This window comes from Balaenoptera borealis (genome assembly GCF_965194805.1).
Source record: "Balaenoptera borealis genome assembly, chromosome: X".
NCBI classification, from domain to species: Eukaryota; Metazoa; Chordata; class Mammalia; order Artiodactyla; family Balaenopteridae; genus Balaenoptera; species Balaenoptera borealis.
This window is the reverse complement of record NC_138881.1, coordinates 1,778,369-1,796,641: the sequence shown is the minus strand read 5'-3', so window position 1 is coordinate 1,796,641 and position 18,273 is coordinate 1,778,369. Positions and strand designations below refer to the sequence as shown.

Sequence of the window (18,273 nt, the reverse complement as noted above, 5' to 3'; positions counted from 1 at the left end):
CAGTGAAAGTGCTGAGTCCTAACCACCGGACTGCCAGGGAATTCCCAAATTATTCGTATTTTGGATGGCAGAGAAAACTAGGACCCTTGTGATTATACTGAGCCTCCCGTGGATAATCCAGGGTCATTTTCACATCTAAACATCCTTAACCTAATCCCTTCTCCGAACCCCCTTTTGCTGGCACCCCTTTTTCTGAGGGACCCTATGCACGATGCCGGGATTAGGATGTGGGCAGATCTCAAGGGGAGGGAGGATCGTTCCTCCTCCTGAGGCTGTGACACTTGTCCCTCTGATTCCGGCTCCCGAGATCTGCTTGTTGTCATTTCCTCGCCTTTCTCTTTGTCTTGCGTATTTTATCTTTCTCCCATAATACTAATGGGGTTGGCGTTCAGGGTCAGGGTCAGATAGAGATACTTCTGCTCAATCCACTTGTTTAATTGGAAATTCTCACTTAAGGGAAAGGCATGGGATATAAACTGTGTCTCCAAAGCTACACGTATGCATCTGTGGCTTTGATGTGTGGGTACCTATGAAACACCTACAACTAATACCGTTTCCCTCTACTTAGCCTGGGAAAGTACTCTGCGTGTCGTTAATGCTGGCAGATCTTCTGGGAAGGTTCAGAATGAATTTAATGTACGCTTGATTGATATTTTTCAAGTTCCCCGAGATGATTATGCCTTAGACCTCTTTGCAGAAATAAATGCTTTCCAAGGACATGGCCATTTGGGATCCTCAGCACTGGGGTGGCGTTCCTTTGGTGGGTGTTTATCTGTGTCCTCCTTGATTAGAAAGAAAACATTGTAAATCGCCACATGTACAGGTGAGTTACATGGAGGGGCCGTGGCGATGTGTCGAACCACACATCTTCTTTCCACATTAAATTTAACACCCTCAGGAATCAGTAATGGCAGCACGTGCCATGTATGCTGCCATTGTGCAGGATTCCTGAGATTTTATAGACACACGCACAACAGAACTGAATATCCGCTGAGGGTCTTTTCTGCAGTTTCAGTACAGCCTTCCATCTGCCAGGAAGTAGGGAAAATTATGTTTCTCAAATCTGATGCCTTTCTCCAACAGATCTCTGCTTTGGGTCAACAGAATTTTAGTGGGAAATATGTCTGCAAAGCACATTTGCTGCAGTGGAGAGAGCTCTCTGGGGAAAACACCATAGGCGAGACATATCAATGTGTTCTCCATAATTCACCCTCGCCCTTAAGTTGTTGTTGTTGTTTTCTTAATAAACTTATTCATTTTATTTGTTTATTTTTGGCTGCATTGGGTCTTCATTGCGGTGCACGGGCTTCTCATTGCAGTGGCTTCTCTTGTCGCGGAGCACGGACTCTAGGTGCACGGGCTTCAGCAGTTGTGGCTCGTAGGCTCAGTAGTTGTGGCTCGTGGGCTCAGTAGTTGTGGCTTGCGGGCTCTAGAGCGCAGGCTCAGTAGTTGTGGCGCACGGGCTTAGTTGCTCCGTGGCATGTGGGATCTTCCTGGACCAGGGCTCGAACCCGTGTCCCCTGCATTGGCAGGCGGATTCTTAACCACTGTGCCACCAGGGAAGCCCAAGTTTTTTGTTTTTTTTTTAAAGGGAAAGCACTTTAAGTAATTTTATTTAGTTTATATACAATGCTCTGTTGACTGTTCTGCTCTTTTTTTTTAACCATCTTTTTTTTACTTGAAGTATAGGTAATTTACAATGTTGTGTTAGTTTCAGGTGTACAGCAAAGTGACTCAGTGATACACACACATGTATATATATGTTCTGTTTCAGATTCTTTTCCATTATAGGCTATTACAAGATAGTGAATATAGTTCCCTGTGCTCTACAGTAGGTCCTTGTTGTTTATTTATTTTATATGTAGTAGTGTGTATCTGTTAATCCCAAACTCCTAGTTTATCCCTCCCCCTCCCTTTTTCCTTTGGTAGCCGTAAGTTTGTTCTCTATGTCTGCAAGTCTGTTTCTGTTTTATAAATAACTTCATTTGTATAATTTTTTAGATTACACATATAAGCGCTATCGTATGATATTTGTCTTTCTCTGTCTGACTTACTTCACTTAGTGTGATAATCTCCAGGTCTATCCATGTTGCTGCAAATGACATTATTTCATTCTTTTTTATGGCTGAGTAATATTCCATTATATATATATATATATATATGTACCACATCTTCTTTATCATTCATCAGTCCATGGACATTTAGGTTGCTTCCATGACCTGGCTATTGTAAATAGTGCTGCTGTGAACATTGGGGTGCATGGATATTTTCACAGTATGGTTTTCTCTGGATATATGCCCAGGAGTGGGATTGTTGGATCATATGGTAGCTCTATTTTTAGTTTTTTAAGGACCCTCCATACTGTTCTCCATAGTGGCTGCACCAACTTACATTCCCACCAACAGTGTAGGAGGGTTCCCTTCTCTCCACACCCTCTCCAGCATTTATCTGTAGTGCCCTTGAGTTTTGAGATGACTCCAGTCATCCTACGATGGTCCCACGTTCCTCTTCTCTGCAGATTTTAAACCCCGCATGCACGGCTCTCAGGAAGATAACGTTTCTCTGGAAACCGGGACAGAGTTGCATTTGGACCTGGGGAGGCTTGCTGCTGGACCCTCTTTTCACACCCTCTCTCTTCTTTCTGCAGAGAATCTCATCCGCGCGTTGGCTGACCTTCAGCCCAGATTTAACCCCTTCATCCAGATCTTTCCTCTGAGCTCAGGACCTCTTGTTTCTGCTCAGTGCCCCAGAGGCACCTCAGGGCGACAGAACCATTGTGGGATTCCTGAGCCCCTAAAGGACACTGTCTCTTGGGAAAATCCATTTCCTTACTGTTCCCAGGTTTGTCGTCCGAATTCCTAAGCTCATGGCCCCTTCCTGCATCTTCAAAGCGAGTACCACAGCACCTTCAAATCGCCCTCTCCCTCCAACCTCTGCTTCTGTCCTCACACCTCCTTCTCTGAGTCTGACCCCCTGCCTCTCTGCTATAAAAGACTGTGAAATTACACTGGGCTCACCCAGGGTCAGCGCCCCAGGTCAAGGTCCTTGATGTATTCATATCTGCAGACTCCCTTTTGCCAGGTAAGGTGGCATAGTCACAGGTTCCAGAGATTAAAACATGAACATTTTGGGGAACATTATCCTGTTCTCCACACAGGGATTAGGACGTGGACATCTCTTGGGGACATTATCCTGTTCTCCACACAGGGATTAGGACGTGGACATCTCTTGGGGACATTATCCTGTTCTCCACACAGGGATTAGGACGTGGACGTCTCTTGGGGAACATTATCCTGTTCTCCACACAGGGATTAGGACGTGGACATCTCTTGGGGACATTATCCTGTTCTCCACACAGGGATTAGGACGTGGACATCTCTTGGGGAACATTATCCTGTTCTCCACACAGGGATTAGGACGTGGACATCTCTTGGGGACATTATTCTGTCCCCCACACAGGGATTAGGACGTGGACATCTCTTGGGGACATTATCCTGTTCTCCACACAGGGATTAGGACGTGGACGTCTCTTGGGGACATTATCCTGTTCTCCACACAGGGATTAGGACGTGGACATCTCTTGGGGACATTATCCTGTTCTCCACACAGGGATTAGGACGTGGACATCTCTTGGGGACATTATTCTGTCCCCCACACAGGGATTAGGACGTGGACATCTCTTGGGGACATTATCCTGTTCTCCACACAGGGATTAGGACGTGGACATCTCTTGGGGACATTATTCTTTCCCCCACACAGGGATTAGGACGTGGACATCTCTTGGGGACATTATCCTGTTCTCCACACAGGGATTAGGACATGGACGTCTCTTGGGGACATTATTCTGTCCCCCACACAGGGATTAGGACGTGGACATCTCTTGGGGACATTATCCTGTTCTCCACACAGGGATTAGGACATGGACGTCTCTTGGGGACATTATTCTGTCCCCCACACAGGGATTAGGACGTGGACATCTCTTGGGGACATTATCCTGTTCTCCACACAGGGATTAGGACGTGGACATCTCTTGGGGACATTATTCTGTCCCCCACACAGGGATTAGGACGTGGACATCTCTTGGGGACATTATCCTGTTCTCCACACAGGGATTAGGACATGGACGTCTCTTGGGGACATTATTCTGTCCCCCACACAGGGATTAGGACGTGGACATCTCTTGGGGACATTATCCTGTTCTCCACACAGGGATTAGGACATGGACGTCTCTTGGGGACATTATTCTGTCCCCCACACAGGGATTAGGACGTGGACATCTCTTGGGGACATTATCCTGTTCTCCACACAGGGATTAGGACGTGGACATCTCTTGGGGACATTATTCTTTCCCCCACACAGGGATTAGGACGTGGACATCTCTTGGGGACATTATTCTGTCCCCCACACAGGGATTAGGACGTGGACATCTCTTGGGGACATTATCCTGTTCTCCACACAGGGATTAGGACATGGACGTCTCTTGGGGACATTATTCTTTCCCCCACACAGGGATTAGGACGTGGACATCTCTTGGGGACATTATCCTGTTCTCCACACAGGGATTAGGACGTGGACATCTCTTGGGGACATTATTCTTTCCCCCACACAGGGATTAGGACGTGGACATCTCTTGGGGACATTATTCTGTCCCCCACACAGGGATTAGGACGTGGACATCTCTTGGGGACATTATTCTGTCACCGACACAGGGATTAGGACGTGGACGTCTCTTGGGGACATTATTCTGTCCCCCACACAGGGATTAGGACGTGGACGTCTCTTGGGGACATTATTCTGTCCCCGACACGGGGATTAGGACATGGACGTCTCTGGGGACATTATTCTGTCCACCACACCCACCTTCTTCGTGATTCACAGGCAGGAACCACACAGTGATAAACAAGAGCCCTTGACCTCGTGCAAATCATTCTCTAGCCCAGGAGACAAACATTAAACAAAGACTTATTCTGTGAAATGCCTGACCCTAGAAAATGTCTCTTACAGTGTGACACAGGGTCGTGTAAAGAGAAGACGGCATCATCAGGTGTGATTAAATTAAATTCCACGCATGGAATTTCCCAGCCCGGACTCCTCCGAACGCCATTTCCAAGAGTCGGAAATGGGAGTCCAGTTATTACAGGATGATTGGCTGAAATCACACGTGGTGTTTGCTCCTGTAGTGTGGTACCCTTTATCTTTCAAAATGTTGGCCGGGTTGGGCACATTCTTGGCTCTGTAGGGGTTTTTTTTTTTGCAGACTTAGGACGGTTCTTCTCGGAAGCCCGTCTGGGTCCCTGTAGGGAGGAGCCCGGTTCTGGAGGACTTGGAAGTAACAGCCCCTGTGGGTTCAGACAGAAACTTCCAGGAACGATGTGCCCTGGGGCGGAGGTTATGCTGGTGCCCATAATGGATGCCCACTCCCCACGGTGCTGGGCAGGAAGGCTGTCGGCTGGACACGCCCTAGAGGACAAAAAGAGGATCCCTCCTTTTCAGAGCCTCAGTGTCTCTTGGAGACGCCACAGGACCACAGAAGTGTTGGCAACCCCGGGACTTAGGAACGGGCATCCCCCTCTGGTACCCAGGATGGGTGGACGGCTCCAGGGATAAATGCCCCTCGGGCCAGGGCTTAGCCAGGATGGTCCAGTCCAGACTGACAGTGGATTCATTTCCAGCCCAGTGTGCCCAGGGCTCGGGGCAGACTTAGCTGATTTGGGGGAAGTGAAGGATTTTCTCATTCATCTCGTGGCTTGGTTTGTACACGAGGGTTTATCTTTGCTGTGTTCAAACGACAGTTCTGAAGGGATGGCTATTGGGGAGATTCTGAGTCAGCAGATGCCAATGGGCTTCCCAACTACGGGACTTCTCAGAGGGGAACCCTGTAGGTGGTACTGTTGGTGTCCAGGAGGGTCTGCAGAGTTTCTGAAAACGATACGCCTGGGACCCTCCTCTGGGATAATAACTACCCCTCCACCGCCCCAAGGTGACTGGTTCAGAGGAGTTAGGTTAATAGGACAAACTGCTGCTCGCCCATCAACTCTCATGGAAATCAGCCCCAGCTGTGTCCCTCAGAGAAGACGTCCAGGGGCCACGTCTAGCTAGACTTCGTGCTCTGCATTTCTAAAACTTATTCCTAAAGAGAACAATCAGGATTTTGCAAACGTTTGGTATTTCAGACGCGGAATATTTCTGCACTCGCTAGCGTGACATGGATAGAACCAGACCGCCTCTCTGGCTGTGGGGAACTCAGGAGAGAAGCTGAGGGTTTATCCACCCCAAGAATGATCTGCGTCCTGCCGAGCTGGTCAATATTTATCATTTATTCACATCAATATTGATTTATCTCGTTTCCCATCCCTGTGCCAGCACTCGGGTAGATTTGTAACCAGCCCTCAGGACTTCTGCTTTAGCTTTGTAGAAGTTGTCCCCGTGACGCGCGTGGATATATTTCTCAAGATCAAGAATTACTAAACATTATGTTTTTCCCTCCAAATAAATATGTCCGTGGTAACCCTGAAAAATCACAAAGATGCTTGCCTGGCCAGATACGTAGGAACCCAGTTTTCGGTATAGTTCTTCATTCGTTCATGAATCCGTATCCTAAGTCAGCATGGAGAACCAGGGACCGGGTACCCTTAGAGCCAGTCTTCCCGGCAGTGGCCGCCACGGCCTTGGCACCGACAGGGAGGGTGGTCGAGAAAGCAGGGAGTCGGGGCCCAGTCCTCGGGGGAGGGGCGCAGATGCCCGAATACTTTCCTTATTGACGTGCCCGGCGTTTCCTCCGAGAAAGAGGCGTCTGATGTGTCTCTTGGGAAACCGGTGACTCACCGTGCGTTCCTTTATTCTTGGAGGGTCGGATGTGAGTATGCGTGGACCACTCCTCATGAGCGCCTTCTGTTTCTCTCCCGGGGTCTGTGCCTCCCCGAGGGGACCGTTTCCCGCTGTGTCGTGCTTTCCGGGGCGCTGCTCCTGTCTTTGGGAGCGGAAGGCCCTTGGCTGCTCCTGTGCTGGTGGGGGAGCTCGCAGGGCTGTTGGACGTGATTGACGCGGATTCCATAAGTGCCACAGGAGTACAGGAGGCTGCCCATCCCGTGTCCCCGCTCAAGGGCCTCCTCCTTCCAAAGCCCTTCCTGAGCGTCCAGGAAGTGGGTCCAAAAATGCAGTGGTTTTCTAATTACCCAAATGCTCCAGCATCACTTAATTCAGGAGCTCTTTTTTTTTTTTTTTTTAATTTTTATTGGAGTAGAGTTGATTTACAACGTTGTGTTAGTTTCAGGTGTACAGCAAAGTGCATCAGTTATACATACACATGTATGCACTCTTTTTTAGATTCTTTTCCCATATAGGCCATTATAGAGTATTAAGTAGAGTTCCCTGTGCTATACAGTAGGTCCTCGCTGGTTATGCATTTTAAATATAGCCGTGTGTACATGTCAATCCCAATCTCTCAATTCATCCCCCACCTTCCCCCCCTTGGTAACTCTAAGTTTGTTCTCTACATCTGTGTGTCTGTATCTGCTTTGCATGTAAGTTCATCTCTACCGTTTTTCTAGATTCCACATATACGTGATATCATATGATATTTGTCTTTCTCTGTCTGACTGACTTCACTCAGTATGATCATCTCTAGGTCCATCCATGTTGCTGCAAATGGTATTATTTCATTCTTTTTTTATGGCTCAGTAATATTCCATTGTATATATGTACCACATCTTGTTTATCCGTTCCTCTCTTGATGGACACTTAGGTTGCTTCCATGTCTTAGCTATTGTAAACAGCACTGCTGTGAACATTGGGGGGGCATGTATCTTTTCGAACCAGAGTTTTGTCTGGATATATGCCCAAGCGTGTGATTGCTGGATCAGACGGTAGCTCTATTTTTAGTTTTTTAAGGAACCTCCATCCTGTTCTCCATAGTGGCTGCACCAACTTACATTCCCACCAACAGTGTAGGAGGGTTCTCTTTTCTCCACACCCTCTCCGGCGTCTATTATGTATAGACTTTTCTATGATGGAGCAGTTTTATCCTCAGACTGTGCATGGGATAGGTTTTAGCCACTTTGCTCTGTAATAGGGTGACATGTCCTCCCGTCTGCAATTTCTTTGATTGCCCTCTGGTTTCACGGTGAGTCAATGATAAAATTGTCTCCTTTTCAGAAGGGTTTTCTGGGTGGGAGGAGATTTTGTTTTTGATGCACCCTCCCCGAGGGGATGCACGCTCCTCCCGCCTTTCTTTGATGTCTTTTTGGAAATAGTGCAACACAGGAGCTCTTAGCAGAGTTGGGCGTTTCCGATCCCCTGGCCCCAGGTGTCCTGGCTGTGCTTATAGCGGGTCCCCAGGCGGTATTTCTAGTCCGAATAGTTGCTTGTTGGGGAAATACCCTCAGTAAGTGGTGGCATCTCTGCCGTGGCCATGGGGCGTGGGACGGTCTGTCCTCTGTGGTGACAGGGAGATGACAGTATTGGAAACAGGACGAGGGTGACCTGTGGACCTGTCCCCATGATGCTCTAGCCAGTGTTTTCTCCATTGACTTAAGGATGATTTTGGACACACTCGTGCTCTTTGAAGCTTGACATTTTCACTGGCCCAGGATGTGACTGTGCTCAGTACCCCTAAGCACTCAGCCCCAGCACCTGGGTCCTGCTGGGCTGACAAACACCTGGGTTCATTGCCACCCCCGGTCCTGCCTCAGATCACAGGCTTCCTTCCATCTATAGATTTTCCACGAGACACGTGGGCACCTCCTTTCCTGGTCGCGTTCTGTAGGTGGCTTCAGAACCCTCATCCCTTTCCAGAATCTTCTATCCTTCTTTCCGAACATTTTTGCATTCCTCTGTTGCCTGCCTTGGTTGCCCGCTTCCAGACGTCTTTACTTTTGCATTTTTAGTTCCGCTGATGGTAAGGTCTGTGGATTCCAAAGTTGTGGCAGACCCCAGCTCTGGAGGTAGGTTTCGTGGTCAGCCCTGGAGTGACGGTGGATTGTCTGCGAGAGTTTTCTAAGATGTTCCTCATGTTCTGGACTTAAACCTTCATGTGGCCACTGGGCACCAGCTAGAATATACCCTTCTCTCTCTCTCTCTGTGTGTCTTTAATATCTTTCTCTCTCTCTTTCTTTCTCTTTCTCTGTCTTTATCTCTCTCTGTCTGTCTCTCTCTTTGTCTGTCTTTCTCTCTCTCTCTCATTCCCTGCTCCTCTCTTTTCCCCTGTAAGGCAAATAACTCTCTCTCATCCTCTCCTGATTAGGACACATCTTTTTTTTTTTTTTACCTCTCTCTATAAGGAATAACACATGGTTTATTTTTAAGTAGAAGACTTTATTTTGAGTAATAATATACATATCATTCATGCCATTTACTTTTCACGGTGCGTTGCTATGTATGGAAATAGACAGGGAAAAAATAAACGTTAGAAATACCTAAGCATGGAAATACACAGGCAAAGAAGATATTTGATATATTTCCTTGAGCAAGCATCATAGACCAGTGTCCATTAGAAAAGCATGAAAACCATGCAAAGAGTCTGCCCACATCCCAGCAGGCAAGTGCAAACAGTACATGTTAGAGTTTCTTGGACACAAAACGTATACGTTTTCTTTGGATTGGAAACATCCTACAGACGAGTGGCTTGGCTTTTCTATGCAAGGCAAAAGTTATCTATAGAAGTAAAAACAGTGGGGGAATTTCCTGGCGGTGCACTGGTTAAGACTCCACGCTTTCACTGCCGGGGCTCGGGTTCGATACCTGGTCGGGGAGCTGATCCCGCAAGCTGTGTGGCACAGCCAAAAAATTAAAAAAAAACACAAGTACAAAGTGTAGAAACCACCTGTGACGATGAGATATTCCAGGCCACAGACGTGTGTCCACTCACCAATCAAATGCATCCATCAACGAGCAGATTTTCTTTTTGGCTGCACTGTGCAGCTTTGCGGGATTTTAGTGCCCCAACCAGGGATCGAACCCATGCCCCCTGCGGTGGAAGTGTGGAGTCTCAACCACTGGACCGCCAGGAAAGTCCATAGCAGATATTTTTTATGGCTCCTTTTCCTGTGTTTCAGTTCGCAGAGGCTGCTGTTTTCACGGATGGTCACTAACAAGGATGACCATTTGAAGCCCTGATGTGACATCATCCCTTTATCCATTTAAAAAATACAAGTGCAGCGACGTGGGTGAACCGTTAAAATCTCTCCCTCAGCACCCGCCAGACGTTCAATAAATATTATTGTTGCAGTTAGATCTGCTACCCAGGGAGCTGTCCAGGACACTTTGCTTTAAAAATGGAAACCAGGGACTTCCCAGGTGGTCCAGTGGTTAAGACTTCGCCTTCCAATACAGGGGGTGCGGGTTCGATCCCTGGTCGGCGAACTAAGATCCCACATGCCTTGTGGCCAAAAAACCAAAACATAAAACAGAAGTAATATCATCACAGATTCAATAAAAGACTTTTTAAAAAAATGGTCCACATTAAAAAAAAATCTTAAAAAGAAACCAACGTGATTATTCTCAGCATCTCACTTTGTCGTGGGCAGGGACCCCGGGAGTTTGGGGGTCCAGCCTCCATGGGGCTGTAGTCCTCACGCAGCTTCCCCGGTGGATGAACCCCAGGATGGGCTAGAAGCTTCTGGAACACGGTGGGTGGGCAGCTGTATGCGTGGCAGCGATGTCCTTGCTGTTGCTTTAAAAATATGTTTTCCCCAACGATGCTATTTCCGCCCAGACCTTGCTCAGATGACCGTGATGATTTCCCAGCTCACCTTGAACTCGGGCTGTGCCCGGACCGTCCTCACTGTCGCTCGGGGTCGGCGAGTTTCTGCTAGAATCTGTCAGCAGAGCTTGTATGCAACGACGATCCGTGTTGGCATGTCCCCAGGGCTGCGTCATTGCTGCACATGTCCTGTCTCGTACATTCTCGTTAGCAAATACGGAATACGGAGTGGAGTGGATGGAAAAGGTACAGCCGTAAGGAGATCGGGGAGGGGTTGCCCTTCAGCTCAGGTCACCGTGAGCCAGACCACGGATGCCCCAGCGAAACTGAACACAGCTGAGTCCGGCTGTTCTGCCCCAGCGGGGTGAGACCCAGAGTTGGTGCAGCTGCACCAGCGTCTGGCTGACCCGAGCCTCCTGGCTGTTTTCTCTGCTGTCAACGTCCAAGGAATCAGAGACCATCGTAAGCAAGTGACAACCAGCACCAGCTTCCTTTTACTGTATAATGTTATCCTCAACTCACCAGGCTGAAGCCCGGGAAGTCACCGCGGGTTAACACCCCCAGATTCAGGCCATCATTCCTGCTGACCCCATGTCCCCTTCACATGCCCCTGCTCTGTGATGATGTGGGGCATTTTCCAGCGGATTTTGACACTTGGAAGGGCATGTCTAGTGTCTGCCGGTTTGTCCCAGGAGATGGAGCTCTCTAGCCTGGACTTGACCGTTTCGGCCTGCACAGACCACTTCCCGATCCTAGTGGCTCAGAATAACCGTTTCCTTTTTTATTTTTTATTTATATTTATTGAAGTACAGTGGATGTACAATATTATATAAGGTACAGGTATACAATATAGCGATTCACAAGTTTTAAACATTATACTCCATTTGTAGGTGTTATGAAATATCGGCTATGTTCCCCATGCTGTACGTATATCCTTGTAGCTTATTTATTTTATGCATAATAGTTTGTACCTCTTAATCCCCTCCCCCTATCTTGCCCTTCCCCCTTCCCTCTCCTCACTGGGAACCACTGGTTTGTTCTCTATACCTGTGAGTAGGCTTCTTTTTTGTTATATTCACTAGTTTGTTGCATTTTTTAGATTCCACATATAAGTGATATCCTATAGTATTGGTCTTTGTCTGGCTTATTTCACGAAGTATAATAATCTCTAGGTCCATCCACGTTGCTGCAAACGGCATTATTTCATTGTTTTTTTATGGCTGAGTCGTATTCCATTGTATATACGTACCACATCTTTTATCCATTCATGTGTCTTTGGACACTTAGGTGGCTCCCATGTCTTGGCTATTGTAAACAGTGCTGGTATCAAAATAACCATTTTGCTTGCATTTTGGGCAGTCTTCACTCTGGTCCTCCCATGGGGTTGCACCTGGGCCGCCGTTGTCTGACGGGTCAACCAGGGCCAGACGTCCAGGGTGGCTTTCTCCTGTGGCGGGAAACTGGTCCTGCCCATTGCCTGACCTCAGCTGAGCTGGTCGACCAGATCCACACGTGTGGTCTCCTCACCAAAATAGTGATCTTAGAACTGCCAGCCTTCTCTAGTGAAGCTGGCTGTGCCCAGAAAGACAGAATTCTGAAAAGCGGAAGCTCCGGGGTCTTTCTGAACATGCCCTTGGACGTTGTACGACATTGTCACTGCCACCGCGTTCGACTCATGACAGCAGAGTTCACGAGGCCGCCAGTATTTGAGGAATGCAATACAGACTCCGTCTCCTGAGGAAACGGGTGTCAAACGACTGTGCAGGCTGGTTGTGCAGCTGCTTGGAGGCTGCTGTCCCTTTCAACCAGCCTCACATCAGCCGAGTGCCCCGTATGCACGGGTCTGTCCTGCGCTGCAGGCACCGACAGAGCTCATTGACCCAGCTCCGTCCCACTAACTGAGGCAATCAAGGAAGCGCATCACCAGGGAAGTGTGTGCGTTTTCTCTAAATGCCAGACCTTATGTCCGCTTGACAGCCAAAAAGCCTGTGTTTCTTCTGGATGACTTCGGAAGGGCACCCTGACATGCTCTTCAGAAACATTTTTAAAATTAAAAAAAAATTTAAATTTATTTTGGCCGTGCCACGTGGCGTGTGGTATCTTAGTTTCCCAACCAGGGATCGAACCCACGTCCCCTGCATTGGAAGGTGGATTCTTTACCGCTGGACCGCCAGGGAAGTCCAGAAACATTTTTTTTTATACTTTACTTTTTATTGACAACAAGACAACATTTTAGAATATTTTTGAGCCTAATATAATCTCAGCAAATTCATTTGACTGTGAAAATCGTAACAAAGTGTCTCATCTCAGAATGACACAAGTTTAGAGACCAGACATGCTGGGGAGTATAGGTCTGTAGCTGAGGAAACCTATTTTTGGTTACATAGTGGTCCTGGGGAAAAAGAGAATCGTAGGGTTTAGAGTTAAAATAATGGATTTTAATTCTGTAGTAACCTAAATGGGAAAAGAATTTGAAAAAGAATAGATACACATATATGTATCACTGAATCACTTTGCTGTACACCTGAAACCAACACAACATTGTTAATCAACTGTGCCCCAATATAAAAGTTAAAAATAAAAAAATCATCCTTTGACCTAAACAAAAAGGATTTTTAGTTCTAATTCTATAATTTACTGGCTGTGTGAACTTTGCCAAGCCACTTGACTTTTTGTTGTTTTAAATTTATTTTATTTATTTATTTATGGCTGAGTTGGGTCTTCGTTTCTGTGCGAGGGCTTTCTCTAGTTGCGGCAAGCGGGGGCCACTCTTCATCGCGGTGCGCGGGCCTCTCACTATCGCGGCCTCTCTTGTTGCGGAGCACAGGCTCCAGACGCGCAGGCTCAGTAATTGTGGCTCACGGACCTAGTTGCTCCGCGGCATGTGGGATCCTCCCAGATCAGGGCTCGAACCCGTGTCCCCTGCATTGGCAGGCAGATTCTCAACCACTGCACCACCAGGGAAGCCCGACTTTTTGTTGTTTTAATGGAAAGGCATTTTATTTTAAATATAGCTGTGTGAACCTGTCAGTCCCAAACTCCCAATCTGTTTTGTTCATCGAATTTTAGCGGCTGTAGGTATATTTGAACACACACTCCGTTGAGTGCCTAAGACCCGTGTAGCTGGTTTTTCTCGTGTCTGTGGCCTCTGTCCATGCGGTGCCGTACTCATGATGTTTGACAGTCATCAGCGCAGGGGATAAAGTTTCAACGTCCCGGAGGTTTTTGGGGAGAGCTGGGTGTGGAGGGAAGAGGCGAGTGTGGCCAGGACGCGTGTGAGGGTGAGGCACCGCACACCTGAACTCCCCGTCTTCTCGTTTCTGCGTCTGGAGCCCCGTCTTCCGTCACGGTTCCTCTTCCATCCTTGTCTGTGGAAGCTGCCATCAGCCTGCAGCCTCCCTACAGCTTTGTGTTTTAAACGTTACCACCTTGCAATGCCCACAGCACTTGGCCGGCGCTGTGAAAGCCAGAGCCTGAATCAGGCGTTTTCTTTGCCTCAGGAACCTCAGAACCTGCAGTGGGGATGTATGGGGTCGTGAACCCAGGGTGGATCCTAGCTGGGACCTGAGTGTGGAGGGACATGCAGTGTGGCCTGTGTGGCCCGGGAGGGGCCTCGCAGTGCAGCTGGGAAAACTGTCCACAGACACAGTTACTCAGACACGAATGCATGTACGGAGAATGACATGTAGAAACGCATACACGGGCACATACAAATATATGTATATACACACACATACACATATACAAATACAAAATATATACGTGTAGAAATACACATCCATATAAAATACACACACATCAACAAACACATAGACATACAAATGCATAGACAGAGAATTACATGTAGAAATGCATACAAAGGCACATACAAATATATATATATACACACACACACATATACAAATACAAAATATATACATGTAGAAATACACATCCATATAAAATACACACACATCAACAAACACATAGACATACAAATGCATAGACAGAGAATTACATGTAGAAATGCATACAAAGGCACACACAAATATATATATATATACACACACACATATACAAATACAAAATATATACATGTACAAATACACATCCATATAAAATACACACACATCAACAAACACATACACGTATACAAATGCATATGTGGAGAATTACATGTAGAAATGCATACAAAGGCACATACAAATATATATATATACACACACACACATATACAAATACAAAATATATACATGTAGAAATACACATCCATATAAAATACACACACATCAACAAACACATACAAATGCATATACAGAGAATTACATGTAGAAATGCATACAAGGGCACATACAAATATGTATATATATATATATACATATATACAAATATAAAATATATACATATAGAAATACACATCCATATAAAATACACAACAAACACATATACAAATGCATATTCAGAGAATTACATACAGAATTGCATATACCTGCAAATGCAAATATACGTACATTCTACAAATACAAAATATATACATGTAGAAATACACATCCATATAAAATACACACACATCAACAAACACATACACGTATACAAATGCATATGTGGAGAATTACATGTAGAAATGCATACACAGGCACATACAAATATATATGTATACATATATGAATACGTCCATGTAAAATACACACACATCAACAAACACATACACATATACAAATGCATATACAGAGAATTACATATAGAAATGCATATACAGCCACATACAAATGTACATATACATATGCAAATACAAATATGTCTATACATCCATGTAAACAAACATATCAATACAAACATAAACATATACACATATGCAAATGCATATACCCAGAGAAGTGTATACACATGCAAGTACAAACACATGTACATATACATACAAAAATATATATGCATATGTGCATAAAAATCATACACATATGCAAAACAACTTGAAAATTAAAATATATATGCAAATACAAAAGCCTATGTGGATGAATATAAAACTGGAAATACACGTATGCATGCATTGCACATAAACACACGTGCAAATGCATAGTTGACTGAACAGTTACACATAGGCAAATAACTCTGCTCATATACTTATAAATATGTACACATATACACATGCATATGCATGTGTTATATGCAAATGCAGACATTCATGCAAGTACATATGCACGTACATCTGCAATGCAAATTCATAGACATGCATATACAATATATGCAAAAGAAAACACATGTATAAGTTGATAGGCATTTATAAACACGTGCATGCAAATACACAAATACACATGCAAACACATAAACATGTATGTGTATAAATGTGTATATGTGCACATGTGTGCAAATACATATAAACACATACACGATACACGTATGTATGCACAGACATATACAAATTCATCTAGAAGAAGCATACGAATACACACAGAATTACATGCACGAATAAAATGCACACACACACACACACACAGGCAGGCAGTATGCACACACACCTAGACACACACATAGACAAACACACGTGCAAGCCTGCTGGCTGCTCTAGGAGATGGAACCATATGGGCCGGGCATGTGTTCTGCCCATCACCTGTGTGCTGGCCTCTGTGGGAGGGACTTAGGGACAGGGATTTAGATGACCTTTGCCCTACCAGAAGGCAGGCCTGGGTGTCCCAAACTGACTGGTAGAACGCACAGAGCCCCAGGACCTGCTTCACGAATGTGTTTATGGACCAATAGCCGACAGGCCGGCTGGGGCCTGCAGTGGGGACGTTCCCCAAAGGGCGCCTGAGGGATGAATTCACTTCTGGGGTTCACCTGAATGAGGGGCTGCCGTGGCAACGTGAGTTTGGGGAACAGGGCTCTGTCCACCCGCCTGTGGACCATAGGACAGTGTCACCCCCCGGTGTCCCAGCTGTGCTGCCCACGCCTCAGACCAGGCCCCTGGCATCTGCGGATGGCTGTTCCCATCCAGAAGAGTGACCGGCCCGGGGGACACTGTTGGGTGACTCAGGACAGTCTCACTTTCTGGGGGGTCCTGCTGTTTTGTCATCATTTACAAGCTCGGGACATCGAAGGGCAGAGTTTGAGAGCAGGAAGGGGTCTTGTTGGTCTTTTGGCATCTTCCCCACCGTGTACAGAGCAGGAAACTGAGGCAGGAAGGTGGGGCAGCAGCCAGGACCAGAGCCACTCTCCTGGTGCTGGGCAGGTACCCCGTCCACCTGGGGGGCGGCGCCGCCATCCTGTCCCACCTCCTCCCATCCCACCTCATCTCATCCCATGTCATCCAAACCATCTCATCTCCTCCCATCCCACCTAATGCCATCCCCTTCCCTCCCCTCCCCTCTCATCCCATCCCATCCTCATCCCACCTCATCCCACCTCATCCCATCCCATCCCATCCCATCCCATCCCATCCCATCCCATCCCATCCCATCCCATCCCATCCCCTCCCATCCCCTCCCATCCCGTCTCATCTCATCCCATCTCATCTCATCCCATGTCATCCAAACCATCTCATCTCCTCCCATCCCATCCTCATCCCATCCCATCCTATCCCATTCTCATCCCATTCTCATCCCACCTCATCCCACCTCATCCCATCCCATCCTCATCCCATCCTCATCCTCATCCCATCCTCATCCCATTCCACCTCCTCCCATCCCATCTCATCTCATCCCATGTTATCTAAACCATCTCATCTCCTCCCATCCCATCCCATCCCATCCCACCTCATCTCCTTCCATCCCATCCCATCTCCTCCAATCTCCTCCCATCCCATCCCATCCCATCCCATCCCATCCCATCCTCATCCCACTTCATCTCCTCCCATCCCATCCCATCCCACCTCCTCCCACCTCATCTCCTCCCATCCCATCTCATCTTATCCCATGTTATCCAAACCATCTCATCTCCCATCCCATCTCTTCTCATCCCACCCCATCCCATCTCCTCCCATCCCACCCCACCTCATCCCATCCCATCCTCATCCCACCTAATCTCATCTCTTCCTCATCCCACCTTATCCCACCTCATCTCCTCCCATCCCATCCCATCTCATCTCATGCCATGTTATCCAAACCATCTCATTTCCTCCCATCCCACCTCATTCCATCCCACCTCATTCCATCCCACCTCATTCCATCCCGTCCTCATCCCATCCTACTTCATCCCATCTCATCTCTTCTCACCCCACCCCATCCCATCTCCTCCCATCCTCATCCCATCTCATCCCGTCTCACTATCCCTGAACCCTCCTCTGTCCCCAGCTGGTGTAATGATGGTGCCGCAGAGGACCACCGAGGACGGCTTTGAGGAGCATTTTGGTGTGAACTACCTGGGGCACTTCCTGCTGACCAACCTCCTCCTGGACACCCTGCGGGAGTCGGGCGCCCCCGGCCGCAGCGCGAGGGTGGTGACCGTGTCCTCGGCCACACACTACGTCGGGGAACTGAACTTGGACGACCTTCAGAGCAGGTGGGTGCCAGTTGCCAGGGGTCTCGGGTGCTGCCAGGATGGTCAGGGTGACCCGTCACCACGACGCACTGGCCAGGGTGCTCGTCCCAGGTGATGGCGGC

At 47.3% G+C, this 18,273-nt stretch overlaps 1 protein-coding gene across 3 annotated transcripts in view; it reads left to right on the top strand.

Moving 5' to 3' along the window:
- The window catches only part of DHRSX (dehydrogenase/reductase X-linked), a 242,722-nt gene that overhangs the window by 138,887 nt on the left and 85,562 nt on the right, over positions 1 to 18,273 (top strand). For all 3 annotated transcript variants that reach the window (XM_082375849.1, XM_082375848.1, XM_082375847.1), the window contains exon 5: positions 17,965 to 18,172. In XM_082375849.1, coding sequence (XP_082231975.1) covers positions 17,965 to 18,172 — 208 coding nt within the window. The remainder of the gene's footprint in view (positions 1 to 17,964; positions 18,173 to 18,273) is intronic.